This window comes from Falco biarmicus, chromosome 20 (assembly GCF_023638135.1).
Source record: "Falco biarmicus isolate bFalBia1 chromosome 20, bFalBia1.pri, whole genome shotgun sequence".
Lineage (NCBI taxonomy): Eukaryota > Metazoa > Chordata > Aves > Falconiformes > Falconidae > Falco > Falco biarmicus.
In genome coordinates this window covers 3,243,122-3,270,548 of record NC_079307.1, presented here as the reverse complement: position 1 = coordinate 3,270,548, position 27,427 = coordinate 3,243,122, and the positions used below count along the sequence as shown (strand labels likewise).

General features: G+C 48.2%; 1 protein-coding gene across 5 annotated transcripts in view; it reads right to left on the bottom strand.

The window, feature by feature from the left end:
* SCN3B (sodium voltage-gated channel beta subunit 3) overlaps positions 1–27,427 on the bottom strand; it is a 55,760-nt gene that overhangs the window by 6,516 nt on the left and 21,817 nt on the right. For 4 of the 5 annotated variants that reach the window (XR_008819122.1, XR_008819124.1, XR_008819123.1 and 1 more), the window contains exons 1-2: positions 1,801–2,277; positions 88–251 (exon numbers count right to left, since the gene is read on the bottom strand). Coding sequence is in view for 2 of the 5 variants with exons in the window: in XM_056322729.1 (XP_056178704.1) it covers positions 88–251; positions 1,801–1,855 (219 nt within the window). In the remaining 3 variants the exon portion in view is untranslated. Of the gene's footprint in view, positions 1–87; positions 252–1,800; positions 2,278–7,114; positions 7,470–9,572; positions 9,735–27,427 lie in introns of those variants that run through there. The other variant, XM_056322730.1, reaches the window with a different exon arrangement.

The window sequence follows — 27,427 nt, the reverse complement described above, 5'->3', positions numbered from 1 at the left end:
CTTTTGGCTTCTCCCACATGAGTTCACTGGACTGTGTTTCACAGTAAGACCTATGAAAACACGGGCTCAGCTACCAAACATACATACAGGTTCATCTTTTCCACCCTCCGGCCTGTAGAACCATTCCACCACCGTGCTGGCTGTGACCTCTTCCCTCTTCATGCAGGAGATGCAGAGCAGCTTCATGTGCGTTCCCTGGACAGCCTCTGTTTCTGATGGAACTTCAACACAGACTGCTGAACAAAAACCAGCTAGGGAAAAGGATCAGCAGAGAAGAAGCATAAGACAGAATTAGAGAGACGTCGGTGATCCACATCTCAGCATTTATGATCACATGGTACCTGATGGAAAGTGGAAAGCCATTCGATTCATTACTAGTACTGTCTGACAACAGGTTAAGTCTCAAATCTTACCAAGCTTCCTTTGCTGAGATAGAAATAATTCATAATAATTAACAGAGAGTGGTCGCTTCATGCAGATTTACCTCTCCTGTATCTGCTTTGCCACAACTTTAGTTTTTTCCATAGTAATTGATGCCACTTTAGAGGCATTGTTCATTCTCTCCCATGCACGCGGAGCATGCTTCTGTTACAGTAGCAGTTGCAGGCTAGTGTGATAGAAAGGCAGAATCCAAGCACGGAGGACCAGCTCGCCCTTTGTGCTGGGAGGCCTGGATGTTTTAATCTGGCAACGTGCTCAAAACAAGCAGGGAGGCCTGACCGCCCTTCCTGTCTCGAGGTCTCATAAACACTACTGGAACCAAGGGGCTCGGGTGGAGTAAACCTGGCAGCGGGAGGAGTTACTGGGTTTACACGCATTCCTGTTCAAAACGCTTCCAATCTGATCGGTGCCAGTACTGGCAACTCTAAAATACCGCCCGCCCAAACAAGACAAAAATCATTTGTCTGTGAAGCTACAGACTCGCTAAGAAAAGGAATGCTGCAGCACATCTCTGACTAAATCCCTGCCGACGTTTGTGCCCTGGGCTAACCCATACCGGGTTCTGCCTGCCCGAATCTGTCTCCGAAGCCTCGAGTGTGGCTCACTGGACACTGCTGACTTCGCTGGCTGCTCCCTCCTCCCCAGCCCGAGGTACCATTAACCCGCTTGCAGCACTGTAGCATCCCAGGACCTACCCTGGAGACAGCCAGGTTCCAATTCTCCCGTACTACCAGTGCCACGGGTAGCACCAGTTTGCTGGGAGAAATAAGGAAGCAGCTACCGGATCCTGCTTTACTCCGGTTCAGTTAGATACGCGCAGGGAGATACGGCCCACCCAGGGCTGTAGGCAGACGCATGCATCGAATAGAGCTGTACAGGCAAAGCTGACCAACCTTCTCTCGGCTGCAGAAGAAAAACTGATCGCGATAAAGCGTTTACTCCAGTTTATGTAGAGTGCACGGAAAACTAGCACTGGCACGCACGGCCAGCTGGTTTGCACATCCTCCCCGAGGCAGCTAAATGCCAAATTACGTTGCAAATTTCAAAGCAACAACGAACAAGACACAGCACGGAACTTGCACGCGTATTAAAGCGGCGCTTTGTGCCCTTAGTCTGCTTCGCAGGAACGTATTTCCCCTGCTCGTATCAACTCCCTTGCATTCACCCGAACTCCGCAGGAGCGGGATTTCCTTCTCTCGTAAGCAAAAAGGCCACTTCAGGGGCCGGTGCCGGTGGCAGCGACTGGCTCGGGGTGCCGGAGGGGAGTCCCCGGCCCGGGATGCCGGAGGGGAGCCCCCCGGGGGGGGGGTCCAGGCCCGGCGGGGAGCGCGGCCGGAGCGGAGGGAGCGGAGCACCTACCCCAGAGCACCAGCGCGGCCGAAGACGCGCAGAGCAGCCTCGGCAGCGCAGCCATTGTTGGGCTCCGGGAGCGGCTCCCGGTCCGGCCCGCAGCTCCCGCGGCGCCGCCGCTGCTCCCCGCCGGCCCGGCGCAACAGGGCGGCCCCGCCGGCCCCCCCGGCCGCCCCCGCGGCGCGCAGGGAGCGGCAGCACCACGGACAGGGCCGCGGCCGCGCAGGGCGCGGGGAGGGGCCGGGGCGCGGAGCAGCAGGTGGCTGCGCGGCTCGGCTCGGCTCGGCGCGGCTCGGTTCGGCTCAGTGGCAGCCGGCGGCTCTTTGTTCGGCGGCCCGGCCCGAGGGAGCGCGCATCGCTGCGCGGGGGGCGCAGCTTCCCTGCGCGGCGCGGCCCCGCGAACGTCTGCGCGGCGCCCAGCCTAAGCCCGGGCGGGGGGCACGGCCCGCGGCAGGCATGCGCGGCCACCTCCTCCCTCCCTCCCCCGGCCCCAGCCCCGGCCCCGGCCCCGGCTCCTCCCGGCAGCGGGGCTCGGCCAGCAGCGAGCGGGGCGGCGCGGCCCGCGCGGGGGGCAGGGCTCGGGCGCCGGCCGGAGCGCAGCCGAGGGGGGCGAGCGGGGCGAGCGGCAGCGGGGTCACGGCGAGGCCGCCGCCTCTAACCCGCTTAGCGCCGGGCTGAAGGTCACCGCCGGGAATTACCGGGAATTACCTCGCGTCCCAGCCCAGCTGCCGGCGGCAGGATGCCAGCCGCGGGCCGGGCTTCCTCGGCTTGGCCGGGGGCCACCGCGCCCCGAGGGCTTCTCCGGCCCCGAAGGGCACAGGGGGCAGCGGGGGCACGGCCCGCAGTGCTGCTGACCGCGCTGCCTCGTCCCGCAGCACCGGCTCCGTAAGGCACGATCCGTGGGATCAAACCTGGCCGCACGGGCAGCTGGTGGTGCTGAGACCCACCCAGACGGAGCAAAGGGCCGGGGGAAGGCAGCGGCCCTGAGCCCACAGCCCCCACGGGCTGAGCCAGGCACGATGCTGCCAGTGCTGGTCACCGCCGCAGCCCGGTGGCCCCCACTGCGCCTGGCAGCGGGGCTCGGTGCTCAGGACACACGTGTGCCGCCTGGGCCCGGCCACAGAACAAAGCCAACCCAACGCTTTAGACATCATCAACTCCTGTTCGTACCAGCAAGCTGCATTCATCGCCTGCCATGCACACACGCAGAGCCACCGCCTCCACGTCACCCTGTGGAGCTCCTGTGACAACTCCAGGTCACTCCCACCCAAGGGCATCTTCCCCATTCCTTGTTCTGCTGCATTTCACTCACTGCACAGGCCGCTGCCCTGTGCCAACCCCCAACGCTTTTGCAGCCAGGACTGACCAAAGCCCCGCGCTGGCCAGTGGGGTTCGCTGGCTGGCCCCGCTGCTCCGAGGCTGCTTCGGGCAACTGCGCGCCCCTACCAGCAAGTTACCCAAAGAAAACACCCGCTTAGCATAGGTCCAGGAGCCAGGTGTGAGTATGGAGACCAAAAGCTTGTAAGTCAGTGGCCCGCAGATACCCATTCCCCCCTTAGAAGCCATCCATCATGAATATCCAAACCTTAAACCCCGATTTTTCCCCACAGGGAGACAAAACAGCAGCCGCGATACCCAGAGACGAGGGAAGGATGTAGCCTCCCTCGTTAAGCCCCTTGCTGCTCTCCCATTGCCCCTTGTGATATCCACAACAACCCAACAAAGGGAGGGATAAGCCACTGGATTTGCTCCTAACTCTTCCGGAACAATCCAGCCCGTGTGTGGCAGATGAGTGCTGATGGTGGGTTTTTTATAGACACAGGAACTACTGGACAACGGCCCCAGCTATCTCATTTGACAACCACCTGTCTCACGGAGTACAGTGGAAATCACATCTGTTCCCAGGAAGCCAGGTGCACTGCCAGAAAACATGGGGCACGGATCAGCAGAGCTGTACTGTTTGTGCTGCCGCTGCTCTAATTACATCTATTACGGAGCATCCTGCCAGGGAGGGGAGAGAGGGTCTGAGAGGATTAAGAGGAAGCAGCAGCTCTACAACACCGATTCAGTTGGCAGCTGCTGCCCGACCCTTCAACCCCCTTCTACTCCTGCCCTGCAGTGCCGTGGTGCTCCTCCAGGTAGGAGCAGGAGCCCTGTTCTCCTCTAACCCCGGGCACTCCAGAACACACCTGCCCACCAATTTACATTATAGCGATAAACAAACATCCTAAAAAAGTAACGAGCTCTCCCTCAGAATCACTCACGTACAGACCTCAAGCGCTCCGTGCTGGACCAGTGTTCCAGCTGCTATCTAAAGAAGGGAAACTGGGCCAAGAGGTGAAGACAATCTCTGGTGAAACTGGGTTTTGGGTGGATGGTAGGACAAAAAGCCATAGGTCAAGGCAGCAAACAGAGCTCACACCATCTCCCCCAGCCCTGGAGAAGTTTATTCTTCACCCAGAGCACGTTTCGTGTACTACAGACAAAAACAAAAGTGATTTGAAATAAATACTTGTAGTCTCTGCATTTTATTGATCTGCCAGAATCGGTTGGGTTTGGGGGTTTTTTTGTTTGGTTTTGGTTTGTGGGTTGGTTTTTTTTGTTTGTTTGGTTTGGTTTTGTTGGGTTTTTTTTTAAGAAAAACTTCTCTGGACTTAGGGATACTGGGTGTTTTTCGAATAAAAGGATAAGATAATTTCATTCTTGCTAGAATCTGGGCTTAGCTGGGAACCACTCCAACATCTCCATGTGCCTGTTTTGAATGGGCAACAAACCCAGCCCTCCTCAGGAAAACTGTCAAAGAAATGGGATGCCACACTGGGAGCCTGTTTCAATTTTCAGCCCTGGCGTGCTGTACAAGAGATGGAGAGCCCATCTTCTCCAAACCCACCATGAGGCTGCCCCACTGCTCCTTCTTGCCCCAAGACAGCCCTGGGCACCCCAGTGAGCAGGCTGGGGGCAGGGTGAAACCTGTAGGGTGCAGGATGCTTGGCACTGCAGAGCCCTCAGCCATTTTGGCACTCCAGGGGAAACGGTGAAGGGGGCTGAACGTTGGGAGAGAGAAATCTTGAATGCTGCAAGCAGCAGCCCAACTTATCATGCAGGGGTTGCTATGGCAACCCACCCAGTTCATGCTTCACAAGGGGGAAAAAAAGGGGGGGGGGGGAAGGCTGGCACTTTTGCACAGGCACAACAAGACGAGGAGATAAAAATAATTTCAGCACCCTGCCCCCACTAATCCGTCACTCCTGTGGTCCTGGAGCCAGGCTACGGGAGTGGGAACACAAACCCTGCCTGCCTGGCTGCCCTGTGACAGCCACCGCGGCCGCTGCCTCTGCCACCCGCAATCACAGCACCGCATCACAGCACCGCACTTCAGTGTGAGCCTTCCCTCTGCTGTGCAGCTAAACACCAGCGATGCTACGGGCACCCCCCATGACCGCCAGGAGCCAGCACGGACCTGCCACTGCTCCCAGACAACCGTCCCCACCTCAAGGCCACCAGAGCTGTGCAACAAGCAAACAACAGCAGTGCAATCCGCCGATGCACAGCTGCTAGAAGGAGAGCATGAAAATGAAGCGAGCAGCCTTTACACTTGCTCACTGCTGCTCCCACAGAGCAGCCTCGAGCCGGTATGAAACCAGTAATGGTTTGCAGGAGAAATCTTACAGAATAATGCATACCAATTTAACAATGTTGAATTTAATAGAAGGCGGCATTCTTCCCACGCACCTTAAAAACCATTCCACAGCAATCTACAGCAAGGGAAGACTTTTCTAGTTGCCTTTACAGGGTGCCTGGAGGGTTATAAAAGCTCATTCAGTTTTCTCTTTTTCACACCCAAGTTTTAAAACGCATTCTCCGTGTAGCTGCCAACTTCCAGAGCCTCATCGTATGCTCTGAACTACAAACAACTCCAGCTATACTCTGCACATCTTTGCATCTGCAGACCTACATCTGCAGCTGACGCACAGCTCCCTGTGCTGGGGACTAGGTCTGCCGTCTTCAAGCGCCCCTAGCCCCAGCTGCACGCCCTTCTCACACCGCCCCGATACTCAAGAAGGTCGGTCCCCGTTTATGCTCCTAAGATGCAGGTACCCAGAGTGGCCCAGCTGTCCTACGTGCCCTCTCTGCACAAAGCAGGCAGGTATTTTGTGTTGCGTTGTTTTTCCGCCAGATCTATTTCTCCAGGCAATGTAACGAAGTGGGGTTCCCCTTGCGCATACCCCTACGGTTCCTGAAAGCTCTGCTCCGTACTGAGCCACCGCTCTGTTTGCTGTCACACGCGTGCTGCAGGACCTCCCCCCACTGTATATAGATCATGCACGTTCCCGATGTACTGCTCCTGCCTGACCTGGCTTAGCTGCCTCCTTGTGCCTGCCAGCTGACCACCACAGCCTCTGTGGCGGATGGGCAATGTTCTCACCCTTTAGCCAGCTGCTTTCACCGAGGAGCCCCTTTGCCATCAGAGATGGCAAAGGGGCTCCTCCTTTACCTCCCAGAGAAAACAGAAGCTGCCCAACACGCCTCTGTTTATCCTTGGCTCCGAGAACTGTGTTCCCTTCAGGCCTAAGAATGAGGAGGATGGGATGTGAGCGTCCTCCCCTCTGTGAACTGCCCCCGCCAGCAGGCAACCTGAGCTGTGGCTGAGCCTTCAGTGCTCTTCAGAGCGGTGCTCCCTGTGGGAGAAATCCTTCCTCAAACACACAACAACCTTGCACAAGCCAAAGCCTGCGCATGCCCGGAGGACCAGCAGGGTCTGGGGACCTGGATCCCTTTGAGCAGCAGGCACCTTGAAAATTCTCCTCTCTGGGTCCAGGAAACACACCGAGCTACATTCCCACATGCTGCTAACATTTTGTGGTCAGCAACTAAATAAACATATTTTTTTTCAGACCTTTAATACAGGCCATATTTAGAAGTGTGTTATTGTATACATCCTGGAAATTCTAAGCCCTGGTGTTGGTCCAGGTGCTTTTGGGGTATTGTTTTCTGTGACTCGATGCCAACAAAATCAAGTAGCGCATATGCACAAGGCGAGCCTTTGTGTGCTGTAACCTAAGTGCTGTTTTACCAATCTGGAGTCTAATGAGGTGGCACTTTTGCAGAGATGCTTTTAGGCCTCTCCTCAGCTCATTCACTTTAGCAGTGGATGAAAATCCATTAGCATGTTAGACTGCCACATATATTCATTCACATTTGCTCATTTAATTTCTGAATTCTTACTGCTAGTAAAATACACAAATGCATTGATTGTTTTAGCACTGTGCAATGATTGCGTTTTCATAAAGAAAAGCTTTTTCAGCAAGTGTTGGTGTCTTACCTTGGCTGGACTGAAGCGCTAGCTGCTGCTTTTTTCCTTAAACAGTGAACAAGGCTGCATCTCCTTCCCAGCCATCAATAAACACAGGCATACACCTTTCAGTTCATTTCCGAGTCCCCTAGAAGGCAGCTCTGGGCTACTACTCAAATGTGGGTTGTTTTCACAGGACTTCAGGAAATACGAAGGATGCTGAGAGACTTTTCTTGTACTGGAGATGTTTGGTTGGATATACTTATTATCTTGCAGAATCAAGCTTCCCACTGTGAAAGAAAACATCTTTGGCTGTGTTCTACGCCTTCCACCTGTGGGTTTCCAGCTTTGTCCTCCTAGTCGCACAATTGTCATTGTCTTTCAACTAAAATGACAAGCACGTATGTAATGTATTAGACATGACACAAGAGAAAGGAGAAACAGTTCTTCCCAGCTTCAATACAACAGAACTGAAAGGTCTTTTGTCTTCTAGCAGCAAGGAACATCTCCCTGGTCAAATTCAAAGGTGCTTTGTAAAACAGTGGAAGTTACACAGAGCTTTGAATCTGTACAATGTCACTGCCTCCTTCAAACCCACCATTTTCAAAGGGAATTCCTCGCTAGCACTGCAGCATCTAAGCAGGCACCTTCTCCTGGCTAGGTATTCCGCTGCAGTTTGCTTACTTTTCATAGCTGTTTTATTACCTTTAAACAAAGAAACAACCAGGAAAAATCAAACAAATTTTGAGTAATCCTAGGTTTCCATCCAGAGGCCAAATAATGCACAGGAAAAGGAGAGACTATGGGGGAAAATCCCGGAGGGCGGGGTGGGGGGTGGGGAAAGAGGGAGGGAGAGAACATGTGTGTGCACGTATGTACGTAAGCGTGTGCTGTGTGCAGGTAAGTGGTGCTGAGCAGTGCCGGTGGCTGTCCCAGCCCGGCAGATAGCGCTGTCCCCTCTGCGCCCAGCGCCGCTCCCCGCCGCAGCAGCTCTCAGGCAAGGCACATCCCCGAGCTACAGAAACTTGCCGTTTCTGGACCCTCCTCGTCTTTCCAGCTGCATCCGTTTGTCATCTGATGTTATGACTGCTAATTACTCGCCTCGGAGAGTCCCCAGCACAGAGAAGGCGCTTTACAGATGCTGGGCTAAGAGCTCAGTGTAGCCTCAGTCCCACGATCTAATGACTGTCACTACTTCAGTATCCAGCTGGTGACTGGTTAAAGTAATCTCTCTATGAAAACTCTAATTTATCTACAAATAGATGATGTGCTGTATCACACCTTTCCCCCAGTTACTGTGAAACTCTACAGAAGTAGATCAATTCTCTTAGGAAAACATGGGGGTGCAACCCCCATTAAAGTCACACATAGCAACTGAATCAGCTGCAAAACTTAACACTTTGCGTGCATGTGCAAATATTCCCTTTTCACCCCAGAGATCTGAAGTTCTTGATTTAGCAAAACCATGAAGTCCCTGAAACAGAACAGCTCTTCTGTCGGTACCTGTCACATTTGAAAAGCATTTGGTCATAAAGGACTTAAGTGATGCACTGTCTTGATACAGGCTTCAGAATTAGATTTCTGTGACACAATAGAAGCAGGAGGGATGCAGAAATTCCTGTCCAGACTAAACCCCGGAACACAGTACCAACTCTACTCCACATGCTTGCCTTGCCTTCCTCCTCTCCCTCACTCCTGCTGCCCTCTTTGCCCTGCCTGACTCCTGCCCCTCCACTGCAGCCCTTACTTTCTCCTGCTTCACCAGCTTGCGTAGCATTACCTGCAGGCTTCACCTGCCCTTGTCCCCTCTCACTGCCCACCGGCAGGTGCTGACTCTTTGCTCCGTGGAGCATCTAAAGGTCAGGTGGTTTGCACTGAGCAGAGGATGCTACACAAAAATAGACTGTATTGCATGCAGTAAGCAATTACAGTAAGTCATTACTTTTTACATGAAACTACAGGCTAAATAAAACACTGGCTTTGGCTATAATTAAACCCCCCTGATGCTCTCGGAAGAATGAATCCATAACTGCTGATATCAGGTATAAACCTCAGCGTATTTCTGCCAGACATCAGCCAGTTCTTTAAGATAAATGAAATAATAAGAAATCAAAACATGTCTGTGAGACTGGCCAAGCTGGAAGGCACGTGGAATAATTCAATTGCACCAACAGCCCCTGAACAGAGCCCAACAAAAGCACTCTTGGCTCCACAGCCAGGATAGCCAGCTACCCAAGGCATGTAATTGCTTGAAGGTCACAGAGGTTGCTTATTTCAAGTTCAGCTGAAACTAGGTCATCTGCTCGAGTCTGTGCTTCAGCTAGGACTGAGGGAAAAAAAAAAAAAAAAAAGATACAGTGCCAACTGCCAGCAACGTATGGAAGATGAATCAAGTTCAAGAGTGTTCTTTGGTCCTAATGGTGCCGTTATTACCTGCCCACCTTCAAAATTAAACAAAACCAAACCCAGCTTTTTGGATGGTACTTACTTTGGAAACAGAAACAGTCTCCTTCTAGTGCCAGAGATGGGGCTGTCCAACTCGGGAGCAAGGGACGCTGTTGATGTACACTCCCTGATCACCCTCGCACATGCAGAAATACAAAACATCGGCACAATGTTGCCAGAAGGTTATTATTATGAGTACAGCTTCCTATTAAAAAAAACAAAAGGTATTTGGTATTACGCATACTTGAGAGGCAAGCTTGCTGTTCTGAAGAGAATTAAGTTTTATCTGCAACTTACATACCCTTTTCCTTATCGTTATTCTTATGCATACATTTGAATAACCAAAACAGGAAACCACTTGGATTAGATCCTCGTTCAGGTACGATTATCCAATGATAACAAGTGATTTTTGATAAGGAGTCATACTGAACGTATGGGAGAGAGAACACTGTATGAAAGGACCCTATGAACATATGTTCCACTTAGAGACGCATTTATGTGCCTCTATAAAAGCAGCTATGCTGGAAGCTGTCCACACGGTCACAAATGCCCAGTAAGAATGAGGTGAAAGGCCACTTATGTGATGCGCTAAGTGGTGGCATGATCATTTCCATTCCAATGGCACTACACACCACCACCAGCCCCTAACAGTACCTGAACTATTAAACTCTGATCATTCGTGCACTCAGGATGCTCACAATACATTTACGGCAGCTAGTTCATACTTCTGTCATTCAGTGGGAACAATCTTGGATTAAAAACATTTTTGGAAGCACAGCTTTCATTCTAAACCCCCAAGACACGGTGTATTATCCAGACTGTCTGTGGGCTTTTCTGTAGAGGATCAGAACAACTGGGAGGCCGAGGGAAGCAGAGGTCGCTCTGAGCCCGCATGCTTGGTGAGTGATGGTAACGGGGGGTCCACTTGTTGTCAGAAGTGCCTTTGGGGGAAGAGACAAAATAAACTTTTCCAATGAAATACATTATCTTTAGGTTTTCATTACATTAAAAACCAAGCTGTGCACTATAAACCAGAGCCCTGACAGATGTTCTCAGTCAGCTGCACTTAACCATACTCCATTTGCCTGGCAAGGATTACGTTCTGGTCTCCGGCATATCGCAGCTACTCCAGGCTCCCGGACAGCTGCTGTGCAAGATGCTCAGTGGGGTTTGATGGCTCACCACAGAGGGCAACTCCCTGTGCTCCGACAATAATCCTTCCTCCTCTTACACCCATCCCGATGTAAACCATACAAGGAATGACACTTCCTAACAAAGGAGATGTTTGTTCTATAAATAGTCTTTTTCTCCCACACCACAGACATTCCCACCCTTTCCTGACATCTAAGAGCAACAGCACACAAATGAGTGTCAACACTGGCTGTTCCTCTAAGAAACAGAGAAATAAAATGCACCAGTGCCATGTGCTGCATGAAGCTATTTCTGAGGCATAAATAACATTTCACACATGCTCAGCAGAAGCTGGAAGCTTATTTCAATTTAGAAAGAAAAGTGCTTTCTCTAACACGCCTGAGTGCGCCTGTGACAGAGTATTAAGTGTGATTTTCTTTTCCCAGCTACTGTGGGGTCCGTAAATGTGGAATCTGAAAGACGACACAGACAAGAAAGGTCAGTGCGGCACCTGCATCTGATTTCAGGGGGTACGGCACGCACATCCACCCATAAAGGAATCAAGTCTTTTAACATCTGAACCCGTGAGGTGTTGAGTCCTCCCTCCCATGGGGAAAAGTGGAAAGAGAGGTAAGTCAAGGTGAAGCGATTTGCTCAAGGTCCCAGATTAGCTCCGGGGTTGAGGTGAGGGCCCGTAATTTCCCGTTTCCTGCTCCGATGACCAGGTTGGGAGCCTCCGCCCCAGCACTGACCCCCATACCTTCATTGCTGTCCCATGATCGCGCGTGGGCTTGTTTAGCAACGTCGGTCCTTCTCCTGCCCCTGTGCCCCTGGCTCAGCAAAACCTGCTCACCTCACTTTCCTTTCTAGGCAAAGCTTTGCAGTCCCAGCTTTTCCCCATCTTGTACCACGCTCTGGGAACACACGGGCTGCCAACACACACAGGAACTGCTGTAGTACCTTTACAGTACTGAAAACCTTTGCTTTTCGCTTTTCACCTTCGGAGAGTCCTTGACAGACTGAAACCCGGTGACACAACCAGCTTTCCTCTTGGCAATATCTCACAACGAAACATTTCATGGTTCTTTCCTCCTCTTCCCATACATTTTTCCTCTTGGGGCATTAAGTCATTTGCATTTAATGAATTGCAAATTATTAAATATGCAAATAGCTACACAGTTCTTTATATACTGACTCCACGTTCTGCTAATTTACTCTTCTCCAGTGAAAATAGTCATCAGCCAGCTCAATAGACATGCCATGCCTCATGCTCAAAACAAGCACGAAATGGAGCAACACTGAACACAAGTCTGGGAATCCACGGCACAGCTCCAAATGCAGGCTTAGATTGATAACGAAGATCTAATGCAGCCAGGAACATTTCCAGCAGCGTATAGATTTTCCTGTGTGTTATTTTAGCCTCAAAGCCAAAATGCTGGCTTGGAAGGTTCAAGTCTTCTGATTATGTTGGAAGATACAAAACACAGACAACGGCCCTGCTGCGAGAAGGAGTTAGCTCCTTGGCTTGTTCTAGTTTTGATTTGAATATTGGCATTGTCACCAAAGGGATCTATGGATGCTAACAGTGGCAGCGTTTCCTAGTCACATGGAAACACTTGTCACAGAAAAAAGAGCTCACAGCTCACTCCAAAGAGCCCTCACAAACAGCTCTCAGACCCAGTCTACTCGAGCAGAACTTGGGCTTAGCTATAAAGTCCTACCTGTCAATTAGCTAAGCAGGCAGAAAAGCTCATCAGCTGCATGTTAAGTCTGTCAGTTACTAATTTTTTTTTTTTATTTCCAGCTGTTTCAGAATTATTTTTAAAAACACTTTCTTAAACCCAAAAGAATTTAGGCTCATCCTCCCTTGGCAATGTAATTATTAAGAATTTAAAAAACAGCTATTTCATGGGGTGTCCTCCACACGTCTGAAAAACCTCCCTAAACACCAAACTGCAAATTCTTTTCAGCTCAAAATGTAACAAAATGGTAGTATCGCCAGGTATGTACATGCTAAACTGCATCAAAGTGCCGAGCAGCAGCTGAGAGAAAACTTCAGAGATAAAAACCAGGCGAGAGTACAAGGCATCACTAAAACGGGTTGGAGGAGAAGACGGCACAATGACTGCAGCACGGGAAGGGGCTGGATGCATTAAATAGCAGACCCCGATGCTCATCTCCGTAACAAGACAGGAATCTTGGGAAAGGAAATGTTTTGCCGCCTGTGTCCTGCTCTAACGAGGCCAACCCAGTCTTGGTTTCGACAGGAATTTCCTCCTGCAACCAGAACAAAGCTTCCCAGCCCTTGCCTGGAGCGGTCGGGAGCGCAGCGCGCTCGCATGTGATAGAGGTTCTTGTTTTTTGGTGCAGTTCTCGGAAGTGGGAAGGAAGCAGCCTGCCCACAATCCTTACTCCCATTACCAGCTGGTTGCTACTAAGCGTTTTATTACCCACCTGTCTCACGTGGCTTAGAATACTTTCCGTAAGGAGGCCGGCGAGTACAAACTGGCAAACCCTACTAAAATAGGGCACACAGTCCTGATGAGCGTTAAGATAGAGATGGCAGAAAACTCGCTCTCAGTTAGGACTTCAGATACGTAAACTACATACGCTCTGGGTCAGTGCAAATATTTAGCCCTTTTCATACCTTCAGTTCTGCAGGGAAACTAATCATTTGATTTTCCTTCCAGCAAATTCTCAAGAGACATCGTGATACCCCCCCCCCCCCCCTTTTTTTTTTTTTTTTGAGTTCTTCCAAGCCGCTCCGACCATCCCTGTTTAGCCACTCAGTTTTCCTGTTCCCCAAAGCAGGACTCGCACTGCTTGCAGGCAGGTTTTGTCCATGTCCTGAACTGGCAACCAACTTCTTTACCCTTGGGGCGTAGCAACCTGCTCAACCCACCATTTTGTTCAGATCCAGGCATGTTGTTTAGAATCAGGAGGAGACAAATTAGTTGCATGGGAACGACACAGGTAGGTAGGACGAGATTTACGGTACTAAGACAGTGACCAGGCTATGGGGCACGTACCCACAGGAGCACAGGAGGTTTCTGTAAGGCAGCAGAGTATTCACAGGGAAGCAAACACCTCTGACTGGGATGGGTTTCCAGGAGCAAGAGAGGTTGGACTCTGAGGAGCACATGTTCAAAGAATCAGGCAGTGAGTCTGAAAATTACGAGGTAGCGTGATGGTTTGGGACATGCTCCAAGGCAGCGTCCTGACGTGCCCCATGTTACGGGATTCTCTACTGGAATCAATGCCCAAATCCCGTCCCCTCTCACTCCTCAGGAAACGGGCTCAGAAAAGACACGGCACACATTTCAAGAGGCAATCGGCAAGAGAGCCCCGACCCGATGCTGCCACAGCCCTGAGCGCAGGCTGAACCTCCGTTCAGGTGCTGGGAGTCCTGACAAGCCTCAGGGAAGGAATTATGCCATTTAGTCTTCCCAGACATGCACAGACTAGGAGGCCAAGTTTTGCTGTTTATCAGCTTATAATGCAAGAACAGAAAGTAGGTCAGCAAGCATGGTAACTCAAAAATGAAAAAAACTTATCTTCCAGCCCCTTCTTCCAGGACTGTTCTGATCGATGTACGTAGGCATGAGCAGAGCTGATTTTTAGAACAAAAAGGCCCAGAGAAAACTGCTTGAGCCCAGGGCTGTAGCAGTCTCCCCCAGACTAAGTCAAGCAGCGGTGCAAGTAATTCAGCGCTCAGGCACGAAGAGAAAGACGTTCACGCCCGAGTTCCTGGGGGCCCCAGGCAGAGGCACATTACCAGCTCCGACTGCATCAAAAATCAACCCAATGTACAGCAAAGCCGTGATTATAACATCAGATTTAGCACAGGCACACACAGCTTTAAGCTATTCTTCCTGAGTGCCCTACATAACAAACCCAAACAAATTAAGGAATGAGTAATGAGAAGGTAGGAGGTGGCAAGGCTTGTTTTGGTTCAGGAAAGGATTCCCATCCCTTGCTTGGAATCTAAATTAGATTCTATTTAGATTAGAGTGAGGCAAGGCCAAATTCCCTTGATGAATGAGTTGCTGCAGTAGATCACTTGTATTTTGCAGCCATTCTTCAAGAAATATATTTTTCATCTCCTGCTTCTGCTTCTGTTTCTGATCTTGTCAGCTGCATGCCATGCCCTCCCCTGCTCCTCTGGGTCAGAATATCCCTTATTATCTCTCTTGGTAAGGGAAGAACTAATTTGCTGTCTAGTAGAAAGAGAGCATGTTCTTGGCCTGATAAGTGGATTACCTCCATAAACATGCTTTCTAATGCAACGACACCCCACACTCTCACAAAACCAAAGGAATTAATTGCAACCAATGATGTGATACCCCAAAGTGAAAGCTCCCTCCCCTGCCCAATATACCAGTATTAAAGCCAGGTTTTTTGCTACAGGAAAAACCCAAGAGAAATGCACGTAATGTGAGAAAATCCACATTTGTGCTTACCATGACTGCAAAAGGATCTCTGCCCACCGACCAGGCTTCGCGTGGTCACAGCGCTCACGTGCCCAAGGCAGACACACGGCTGCAAAGCAACATGTTTTACACAGGCAGCACTTCCACACAGTTTTGACAATCAAATCACACGGTGGGCAGTTTCAAAGATTCAGAACCTACCTTCGGATTGTAAATAACTACTGACAAACCATTGTATGAACAGAGCGCTTTACAAAGCAAAACCTCCAGCTGGAGAGCATTTAGCAGTCCAGGAATATACAAAGAGCAGTGATGTCAGGAGCGTAGTGCAGAGACCACCACAACAGGGATGGGAACAGCGCCAGCCACGGGGGAAGTGGAAGCTATCCACCCCCAGCAACTGGGCGAAGTTGAGCCGTTATTTTCAGTGGCTTGCTGCAGTCTAGGCTTGTGATTTTTGCTCTCCTGATACTCTCCATCCCACAGATTATCATTTGAGATATCAGTGATATCAGCTAAGACGTTTAGTCCCTACTGCATCTCCGTCTCAGGAGAAATCAAGAACGTGTAGCAACTTAAAATACACACTCAAATCCTCACTGGACTGAAACTCTTTTGCCTCTGACTCATCTCCATGAGGAAGACGAGCACATGTAAATCATATGGTGAGCCAGAACAACGTACCTGACAGACCTTTATGTGCCACCTGCTTCAACAGAAAAGGGATTAATTAATTTCATACTTATCAAGTGTCAATTGACAACTTGTTCTTCCTGGGTAATAGGGTTTGTGTAAATCTGAAGGTCGCCACTGACAGGGCTGGCAGAGGCTGGAGTGCTGAAAAGCACTGCCTACGTCGCAGCTGATGGGAGCGGGGTTGATTCATCCAGAAACTCTGGACACACGCCTGGCTTTCCTCTCTAATACACTGAATGTTTTAGCAGTGCCACTCCAACCTATGCCAAAGGGGAATTGGCCTTCAGAATTTTGAACTGCCAAACAGTACATCCAAATATTGGGTAGGACAAATTACTTCCAGCTGACAAACTACATGTTATACTAGACGAAAGCTTTTTTTGCAAGGGGCACAATCATACAGCAAGTTATCACGAAAGCATGCGAGGCAGCTGATAAAAAAACTGGGACGTGTTCAAAGGCACACAGTATTTCTGTCAGAAGAAATGGGTACTGACCAGCATCACCTTCAGACCACCACGAGGCATACACTCATCCTGCTGCTAACACTGGGTTTCATAGAGCCCATGGAGAAAGACAAAACCTTAATGGGCAATTAAGAGCAGGAGACTGAATCTAGTAGGTCAAATCTCTGCTTAGAGGGAAAACTGCAGTGGCTAGGCTCCTAATTTTAATTCCACAGTCAAGTGACTAAAGTAGAAGGCCTAAGCAAGGAATTTATCTGGGGGTAATAAATCTTTCTGATGTGCTTCCAGTCTCCTCTGATGGCTCAGAATTAAACTGCTTTATTTCAGTGGTCCAGCTTCCTTTGCAAGTATTCTAATTTTTGCCTCTTCCTTAGAGAACCCAATTTCACGATGGGCAGCTGCAAAAGTACTAAGCTTTCATTTTTAGTGCTTACGTTTCGCTTTAACATGCTACCTTTGGCAGAACCGGTCCATTAATCATTCTGGTGAGAAGGAAAACACAGAACTACTTTTCAGAGTACAAGACAATTCCCAGAGGGCTGGTAATTTATTAAGACTGATTTTCTTTATGATGCTGTTTTCCCTTTCTGAACTTTGGTGGCCTTTGCAAAGCTGTTTTGCTGTTGTATTTCAGACTGTCTCCTACTAGCATAGCATGTAATTCTTTTTTTTTTTTTTTTCTCTCTCCAAACAGATGATTTCCAGTGTTTGGTTTCGTATGCATTCACTTTGTGATGAAATGACAGTCATTTTGCAGTATCACTTCAGCAGCTGAATACAGTACTTCAGGATGGTACTGCAAGACTGTAATATTTGAATGCAATGCTGATTTTGTGAAATAATTCAATAAAAATAGACCTTGTTCCAAGGAGCTGCTGTCTTGAGTGGATGCTCAGAAACTTCTGAAATTATTAATCTTCAAATATGTTATGTTAAAGAGTAATCTATTTCTAAATGATGCAGTAGCCTAAACTCCCGCAAGGTATGAACACAAAGCCTCATTTTGCCAAGTAGCATAAATTTTCAGGGTTCTAGAACAGCTAAAAAGAAAGTATTACTATGTAAATTTGAAATATCCAACTTCATTTCCCGGGAAGAAACACTAACTTGTGTATTTTAATTTGCTATGATTACCCTTTCCGTAGCAGAGAGGAATAACACACGTTTTGGGACTTTTCACGTCACCCTGAATGCATTATCAGAGTATACTGTGCTGCCTGCCCAAACTGCACTACAATTTAAAACAATCCCTTGAGAAGACAAAGACGGAGTTTGCTATTGCTAAAAAGCACATGGCTAGCGTCCAATAAATCCCCGAGACAGTAACTAAGCTACGCGCATGCCCGAATTTAAATTCCCATCGACACCAAGAAGGATGAAAACCTCTCAAGTAATGTCAGCATTATGGCGCTGAGCCCTGTAAATCTCATCGCACAGCGGCTCACGTTAAGCAAACCAGAAGCACAGCCGTTCCCGTGGCTTTTCGGGCACCTTGGAATCAATATCCCCAAAGGTTGCACGTTACTAACAGTTTTCTAAGCTCAAATGGTTTCACAGCCCAGCTACTCACCTGAAGAGGAATGAGCCCGTCTAGTCAGAACCAAACTGTAAAAAAGATATTTGATTCAGTCCTTTATTTTACATTCGTAACAAGTGTCTAACTGCCTAATTAACTGAGAGGGCAAGCTATACAGGCAGGCTGGAAGCCAACCTTATTTATCATTTGCATTTAAGCAATGCTTTTGTATTTGCGAAGTGCTATGCAAATACCAATTACTGCCATGATGCAGCAGAGCTTATTAACACAAGCACAGTGCTGATATGATTATGCTGCTTCCAGCTCGGGAGCCAGCTCGTTTGCCAGCAGCCCGGCAGTCTCTGCCCTGCCTGCCTCCTGTTGCAGGGTAGTTATGCTGGGACACCCCCATCTCCCTCACGCTGTCCTGGAAAGCACCTGGAATAACCACAATATATCAAAAGTGACTTCCAAAGCGTGAAGCTCGGGTTCAATGCTTTGTGCCCCCCCGATGCTTGTGCTGCAAGGACAGCTCTGCAGCCAGCTGTATTATCAAGGAAGAAGCAATAAGGCTCCTCTGGCAGGATGTCCCCGTTATCCCCTGCTCCGTCCGCTGTTTCACAGCGTTACCAAGAGCATGACCGTATGTTACACTTCACAGTCCTTTGCCTTACTAAGTTGTGAGCATTTCCAGCAACTGTTCACTTTTGCTTCCTCTCTTCCACTTCCAGAGAAAGACATGGAGCACATGGCATTTGTTCTAGGAGAGGGACAACCTCCTGCGTCCTGGGAACCACTTGGGTCAGATCCACTACCAACAGGACTCAGTTTGTTTTCCCTTGCGTCAAAGGCACAAGCTACTACCCAGCTATTTCAGCTCGTGCACTTGCTATGCCAACACTGAGCTTACATGCACCTAACTCACGGCAGACCTCAGCCACCACCTATGTCCTGACCGCAGCACTCTGCGTACTGAGCACGGATTTGGTGGCCCAGGGAGCCTTTCGTTCATAGTTAGCTTCCTCACAAATCATCTCACCCTGGCTGCATTCAAAATAATTGACTCCTGAGGCAAAACTTGATGGGACTTGCGAGATCCTCTTTGGGTAAAAATCAGCATTAACAGCAAATATTTCTCCATTGCAAATCAGTGTGACCTACCTCAGCTCAGCTCCTAGAAAACCACGTGAAAAGGAAGACCCAGGACTACCCAGGCTCACATCTGTGTCTAGTTCAGACATGTCTGTACAGAAAAGTCAAATCCAAACAGTGCAAGCTTGGGAAACACTTGTTTTAATACTTAAACCATGTCATCTGGACTCATCTATATGCATTTGTTCCCAAGGACAGGATTCCTCTCCCCTGTAAGCCAGGTGTTTCAGCTGAAGCGCTCTTCCTGGTTGCTCCTTTATTCAGGCAGAGAACAGCATGCCTCTGCCGGGTAATTATCATCTCGGGTATGCCTGACGCGAACGAGGCAAATTGCTGTCTGGAGGTGCTTCTTTCTTCCTTTTGGCTACAAAGACAACCTGAGTGACTAGCATAGCCTCAGAGTTAAACTGGCTGAGCCGTGTCCCATCCCAGGCAGCTTCATACCAGGAGATCTTACTACGTTTTGCAGCTATCGAGCAAATTATATGGGGAAGGGACGCACGCAAATCAAGCAAGCAGAAAGCTCCAGTCTCATCACTGGGCCCTTACTGCTACTATCGATTCACCTGTGGAAGCACTCGGATCGTGGGGACCGCCTGCTGTACAAGCCCCGATGCCCCCAGTAGACAGCAGCCCCCTCCGCACCGCTTCCCGCGGTAAGGCTGGCAGCCCACTCGGTTCTGTCGGCACCCAAGGGGGGGGTGTCAGAAAACAGCAGGTACAAAGAGCGAGGGGCTGCGACACTGCACCAAAGGACCCCCGATTTACAGGCTGATCTTGTACAAGTCACTGCCTCTCCCTGACTCAGTTTCTTCAAATGTAAAGTGGAGATTACGCTCCTGACCTCCTTTGCTGATTATTACTGGATCCACTGATGAAAAAAACCTCCAGCCCTAACACACAGGTGTTACTACTCACTAACTAGGGGCATTTTGCACATGCCTTTAAGTATGATACTACAAAGACCCAGTCCTGGGACCCTCCTCAAGCTGAGCACAGTAAAAACAGAAACCACAGACATGACTTATAAAAGGAGAAGCGCTACAGGGGGAAAATCTAAACTCAGCTAACATTTTCCATTTAAGAGAACATTTCAGAACTGTCAGATACAAACGCTTCACTAAAACAAGGCTACAAAACACTTAAGTGCATCTTGCATCTAAGAAAATGTTGCATTCTTTGTGGATACAATAGCTTTTCAAAACATTAACCACGTTATCCCCGAGCCATTTCCAAATCAAAACAGACCATGAAAACCAGTGAATTCATTGCTAGCCGAGCCCCAGTCCGGTAACTTTTTGCATTACTCCACTGACTTTATTTTAATGGGCATCGAATGGGCGGTTGGACTGGTTCTCAGCAGCAGCTGAGCAGTATCCAGAGTAAATCAAAGTCAAGGGCATTTTCCCAAGAGGAAAGTAGGTGAAAGGTAAGGCTGGATTTTCCGACAGCATTAACTGCCCCCAGACTGCAAGCGCAAGGTGAAACTCTGCCCACGGCCAGGGACACGCGCCGCCTCGGTGCACGGGGAGGTGACGGCAGCGGTGCAGGCAGGGGCAGAGCGCCTCTCGCCGGCTCCGTGGAAGGCTTCGCGAGGGCTGCAGAGGCTTCTCTTCCCTCCATGGCCACTGCTCCCTTCAAGGCCACCACTCCGTGCCTACGAACCTACAACTCTCTGGATGGAGCCAAGCTGCTGGGGAGTTTTCACATCATGATTTTCTGTACCATGGCGGAAGCACGAGTAGCTTGCACTAGCAGTGCACAACCAAAACGACCCATCTTTTAGAAGCTGGTGAGAACTGTGAGTTTCTTATGCTCCTTGTGCAAAGGCTCTATGACACGGCACCAGTGCTTTCTCCAGTTCTGTGTTTTACCTTTCCAATTGCTCATCTCCCACTTCCCACATCTCAGACTGCCTGGGTGACCCTGAGGTGTGACACTGGGTTACGAGTACAAGAGATGGTGGGACCAAAGCACAGGCGCTAGCAGTAAGGACATGGAGACTTGGCCAAGCCCCTTCACGTGGCTTTGACAAATATGAAACAAGTTTTTCTTGACCCTAGAGTATTTTCTGTCCAAGGCCGAGTGCAAGGTTTGTGTGGGTAAGGTTTCACACTGCTCTGGGCTGTGTACAAGCCCATGTGATTTTCAAATTCCACAGGTAAAATGCTTTTTGCAACTTCATATCACAGCTTAAACATCCCACTTGTGTAACACCTTGAACTATTTCAAGACCATTTGCTCTCACCCCAGAAACCTTCTCTGAATTTTACTCAAGGACACAAATGTGACCATTATTGCTAGAGGATGGAGTTTCAGAAGGAAATACAAATGAAAAATGAAATGCATTCACATTTTCTGAAATATCTGAAAAGGTATGATGAATTGAGTAGAGAATGCTGTCCCTCCTTCCCTCCCTACTTTTTAAAGCAGTCAACAGAATTCCACTGCAATGATATTGCATGTAAATGAAAAAAAAAAATTAAAAAAAATAAGAGTGGGACACGGCATTCTCTATTAAATGCTTCAACAGATGCCTAGCACCTTGCCTGCTCTGGTAGCAGGTCTATACAATCCACCCACTTTTCTGGGAATGCAAAAATGCAAAGGAAAATGAAAAAAACCCCACAGTTTAAAACCAGACACAGACATTTTAAAACAGTTAACTCTTTTTTTCCACTGAGCCACTGAAGCCCACCGCTTTCAACATCCTTTTCAACTACTGGCCATTTAAACTTTGCTTCCTGCTCTGCAAATCTGCTAGCATTGTTACAGATGGGAATACCAAACACAGAGGGCAGTCTGTATCAGAGCAGTGGTGATGGCTGTCAGCTCTTGTAAACCATGAGCCATCACTTTGTCAGTCTCAGCCTTCGGCTTTGCAAGCTGTGACTAAAGATCCTGACTTGCTCTGCTAGCAGCTGTTGCAAGCTGTGAGCCAGCATCTTGGCATTCTCAGCTGAAACACTCACCACTTCTGCGCTCACAAACGGTCATTTTCAGTTAGCAGAACTCTCAGGTGACATGGCAGCAGCACAAGGACCTCACAGGGTAAGAAAAGGTTCTTCTGTTTGAACGACCCACATTCAACCAACTGACTCATTTTTAATCACTTTCCAATAGAGGTCATCCAGACAGTAAACATCTGGCTGTGGCACCTCAGCCATCTCCAAAGGAGAATTAGCTTGCGAGTCAACATCCAGTCCCACTCTATCAATTGTCAATTATTTGTGCAGTCACAGTAGCACAATGACCCGTTTTTCATCATAAAAAAAACCCCAAAAGCCAGAGGACCAAAATTTTCTAAGCAAAAGAGCCTCTTTGCCAAATAACACTTGCTTTGTTTCCACATGAAATTAGAATTCTCAACCATTCAAAGTAATTTTTGACACTGAATGGCCAACACCCTCCCAGAAGCTGTGTGTGCAAACCTCTGCTGACCACGCACTGCCGTTTCTAGACAGCGGTACTTAAAACATATAACACACATACCACGTATTTCACAAGCAAGCCTTCCCTGAAGCTTCCTCACTTACGTTTGCACAGGTACTTTGGGGTAAACATACCTCTGCGCTGCTGTCCATTTTCTCTTCCCACGTGTCCAGCTTTAGCTATGCACAGGCCCATACTCGCATCCCTCTTTTAACTGTCACTTTTTCACCCTGAAGAGTCACCTTGCCTCTGCTGCTTGGCAGGCTGCGAGGTCTGTCAGGAGTGACATTGGGTGTGTTGTTCTAGAGGAGCAGATTCACGCTGCAAACTACAGGTTAGCTCCGCGAGTCCCAGGTGCGCCGGTCTGGCACATCAACCAGCACATCAGATAATGATTGAAAAGGAAAAATGTATCATTTTGCCTGAGAATGATGAAAGCATCAAGAGAGCGGCTGTGTGAAAGAAAGACTAGACTTTATAAATTCCTGTATATCATTTATAATTGAAAATGAAATGTTGGAAACACCACCACCTTTAAAGAAGGAGGCCATACTGTGTTTCCACATGAACTTCCAGCCCTGCCTGTACCTTTGCACAGCCCCAGGAAGTTGCAAAGAGGAAGAAGATCAATTTTCCTTACTGTTTGTATACCACATTCAATATGAATTTAGTAATGGCTTGTCTTAATAGCACTAGGAAGCAGGAAGATAAAATATTGAGAAGAATAAAAGTCCTAGACACTGTGATTTGCTTGTGGCTTCTCTTTTCTTCTTCAGAGATGGAAAACTTCAACTGAAGATTGCTTCTAAGTAGTATTCCCCCTTCCTCACCCCCCCGAGAAATGTGCAAGTTTTACTTCTCATCTTTTTAACCTTTCCTTCGGCAGGGAGCAGCCAGCTCGGCAGTTGATAGCGTGCCCTGACAGCCACGCCGCCGCAGCTCACTACTCCAAGTAACCCAGGATTACTCTGGATGTATTAGACACAATCACGGCTTCCTGATGAGCCGTGTGAAAATATCCTGAATGAGCAGTTCCCCACATCAAAAACCAACAGAACACGAATGGCTGTATGGTAAGCAGAAACTCTGTAAACAAGGGCTAGAGATGAAAAGGCCGGTCACTTCCCCCACACCTAACTAGCTCATCTTCAGATGATGTGAAGAAAATCAATGGAATATTGAAATATATAGATGTGAAATTATTTATTTCACCCATGTTATCTCCTTGTAGATATACAAAACTCACCTCAGCGGTGTATTAGCTTCGAAAGGGTGAGGGCAGAGAAAATCCTTTTGTAAAAAAAAGATAAAACTTCCCCCGAAACAGACTGCAGCTGTGGTGACGGTGCCAAGTCCCCAGGGATAACAGGTCAGCCGGGTATTTATAGTGAGGCACACTACAGTTCACCATTTAAAATGCCATCTGAAAAGCTGGGAGTTAAATGTATTGCTTCTCATAATTTCCTGCTCATCTTTGATTAAGGAAAAGCAGAAAAAAAAAGGCACAGAAACATCTCTTTCCCTGCAGTCCGTACAGTGCTATGTGAGACAGAAGGCGCAGCTCCCCGTCCTGGGGAGACAAACGCTGCAGGCACTCAGCAAGGAGCGGTTTACAGTCACGGCCGAAATTACCAGTGTCAAAATACCGCTTAGGCTTTTGTTTTAATGTGGCTCCCGAGAGCTCTGTGCAAATGCTTGGGTCATCACTTGTGGCCTGTGAATTACAGTTTAACATCTTTGGGTTAAATTAAGAAGGAAAACCAGGTAAGATTTAGCACTTGCTTTTCCCTCTGCTGAGAGAGGCGTTTCTCCGCTCCACTGAGTAAGGAAACAAGGAATCCTCACCACTTCCCACCTTTTTAACGGATGGGACCAGAATATATTCTCAGCCCCTTCTACTTGCCCTCACTAACAGGGAGGCTGCTGCTGGAGCAGCCTTTGCACCAGGCTTTGGAGCCAGCTCCCTAAAGGAGAGGATGATCGCCCAGGTCACGCACATCCCTGCTGGTACGTGCCCCACTCGCCTGCTGTGCCATCCCACCTCCGAAGCGCGACTTCAGCACCACAACACTGTCTCCTGAAGGTCAGGCTTTATGTTACCCTTGGCCTCAAAGGAAAAAAAACAACACCCAAACCCAAACCCTTCTCTGTCACACCGGCAATGGGCCTGTGCTAGGACACCCAGACAGACACGAGCTGTGTTCTCGGAAATCTTCTTTTTGCTGGTGTGAGAGCAATGAATGAAGGAGGGAAGTGCCCAGCAGAGAGGCTGCCACGCTCCCTCTGCCGGCTCTCCCCACGGGCAGGCAGCCAGCCTGCCCCACGCCTCGTCGGGGCCAAGCCAAGCCCAGCTCCATCACCCACCTCTGCACCCCAGGCGACTTCTGCAGCTGCATGCTGCCAGCTCGGCTAACGCAGGCTCCGCTTCACACCAGAGAGGTGGCATATAAATAACACAGCCAAGTTCAACAGGCAAATCACAGGTGAACGCGCTACGTTCTCCTTGCTCCACAAGCCCGTACAAACACTGACATCTTTGCTTCACAGCCTGGATGAATTCGAGAATCTCAGCACAGCTATCAGCAGCCTGCAGTCTTCACGCACTACAAGTTAAGAAATGTGTCTCTGTGTGTTAAATAACAGCAATTCTCCTGGCTCTCTTTTTACAAGACTTGCATACACTGAGGAACTCAGAATAGGATCAAAATATGTTTTAATCCTGAGGAAGAAGTGCAAGAGCTGTAACAATTCAGAAGGGACACATTATTTTTCTAGACTGGTATTTAGAAATCAGAAAAAATATTCATTTTACCTTCTAAACAGGGCTCAGCTATGAATATTGAGACACACTAAAACCACGTGACATTTACAGCTCTCTGGCACAGACCCAAGATTATTCCTTTCTATACATGCCACATCTTGCCAAACCAAAGCACAAGTGCTTCGCTGGCAGGATTCAGCTGTGTACAAGGACTTGTGCACAACTGCAGCCCGGGTTCTCGTGCACGCTCGATTTCTTGTACCTTTTCAGCAGGGCCAAGTGACAAAGCACAAGATCATCAGTGGCAAGTGACTAATGTTAACAAGGATAACTCCTCCCAGCAGTGGGATTTTATGCTGTCTAACCACAGTATGGCGGTTGGGGGGGTGGGGAGGAAAAAAAATAAAAATCTTTTCCCAGTGCTTCTCATCTTCACTTTGTAATTTACAGGAAACAAACCTTTCAGTGGAAAAATTTAATGAAATTTCTACCGCAGAACTTTTTAACCATCAATTTTGCACTTTGAACGTGGCAGCTCAATACAGATTGTTTGTCGGCAGCAAAGCTGGCTCAATACTTTGTAAATAATGTTAAGCTGTGGTATTGTCCGTAGGGCCCTTCCCAGTTCAATTAATTTGCCAAACATACCCTTAAGAAGACAGATGCGTCCGTGTAACCATCGCATGCAGCCCAGGACGTATGTGGTATCTTGTTGCCAAAAACTTTTCTGATTTGCATTTCTAAAATTCGTCCCCAGGCAAAAGTAGTCATGATTTATGGAAGACAAATGCAAAAACTGCCTGAATGACCCAGATAGCATTCTAAGTCAGAAATCATTACTAAAAAGTACAGGGTAGTTGTTCCTAAAAGTCAGTCAATAGCAGGATATAACGATACACATTCTTGCTTTCCATCTACCAGCTATTTCTTGCCACTGGGTTAGAAATCTCAGTTCCCAGTTAAAAACTGTAAATGAACAAAATAAAAGTATGCTAGCCCTGTTCTGACATTTTGCAGCCCACTGTCTTTACCAATGGATCTGACGGACAACTCAACTGCATTCCTGGAAGGCATTTCCCTGTTTCCAAGCCCACGTTTCCTTTCACATATCCCCACCACTTCCAGCCTCAGCAGTCTAGTTTCATGTCAGATACACTCACTGTACCTTTTGATTGTCTTGCTCCAGTATCTTTTCCAGCAGTCCAGGGGACACTCTCAGTAACGGGTAACACAACACAGGCAGATTCACAGTCAAGATATTATTACAATATGTGCCACATGCAAGAGCAAAATCTCCAATACTTACATACATATAAAAAAGCTTTATATTCAACTCCAGGACACACTCCAGTTAGCAATACAACAAACAGCAGAAGCTGAATGCAAAACCTCTCCAGATTCACTTCTGTATCTTGTGTAACATTCTAAGATTAAAGAATGACATGGAAAAGGACCAATACACATAAACCAACAAATGGAAGTGTCTTTGCTTTTTTAATATGTGTCATTTAAAGGAGGTATGATACTCTAATCACTGGAACCCAGTCTGTGATTCGAACATGCATTTATTCATGCTCCTGCTGAAGTTGTAAAGGATGTTTCTTGGTTGTCTTCCCTGCACTAACAGCTTATACATAAGGCTTGAAACATTAAACATTACTTATCTCCATTAACATGTTGTATCTCTCACCACAATTTGAGTCATCTGCTAGCGACTGTGGTACCTCACGTCTCAAACAATGCAATTTGAAGCTCATGAATTATATAATATAAAGACCAACTGCTGAAATGGTTTGAAGTTTAGTGAGACCAGTTCTGTCAGACGCAAGACAAGCCTTCCCCCAAATAACGTTAAAGTACATAAAACCTTTCACCATGTTTGACTCATCCTTTTTGTCAGTTAAATCTCAGAGCTGAAGCAATTGTTAACTTTACTTCTAAGTGATGAGACACGCCAGGTATCAAAAGTATCATAAACCTCATTATCAGTCCTGTATGGAAGCTTGTAATTGGTACAAGACAAACAATTTAAGCAAGCTGTTCAGGTAAACGCTCTTGCTGAAAATGCACCAGGAAGTGCTTTTTTCCAGCTAAGCATGAAGGTTAAAAACACAACAAATACAATGCAAGAATTAGAAGTGAAGTCCAAGCTAAGAGGCTTGAAGGAGCACAGCTCTACTATATCCCTATTAGTACCTGAACAGGGCAGGGAGCTGACTTTTAGGGCAAGCAAAGGGAACATTATGTGAAGGGGCAGGACAAAATGTGCGCAGACTTGCTCTACCTTGCCATACATTGCCACAAGAGCTGGAA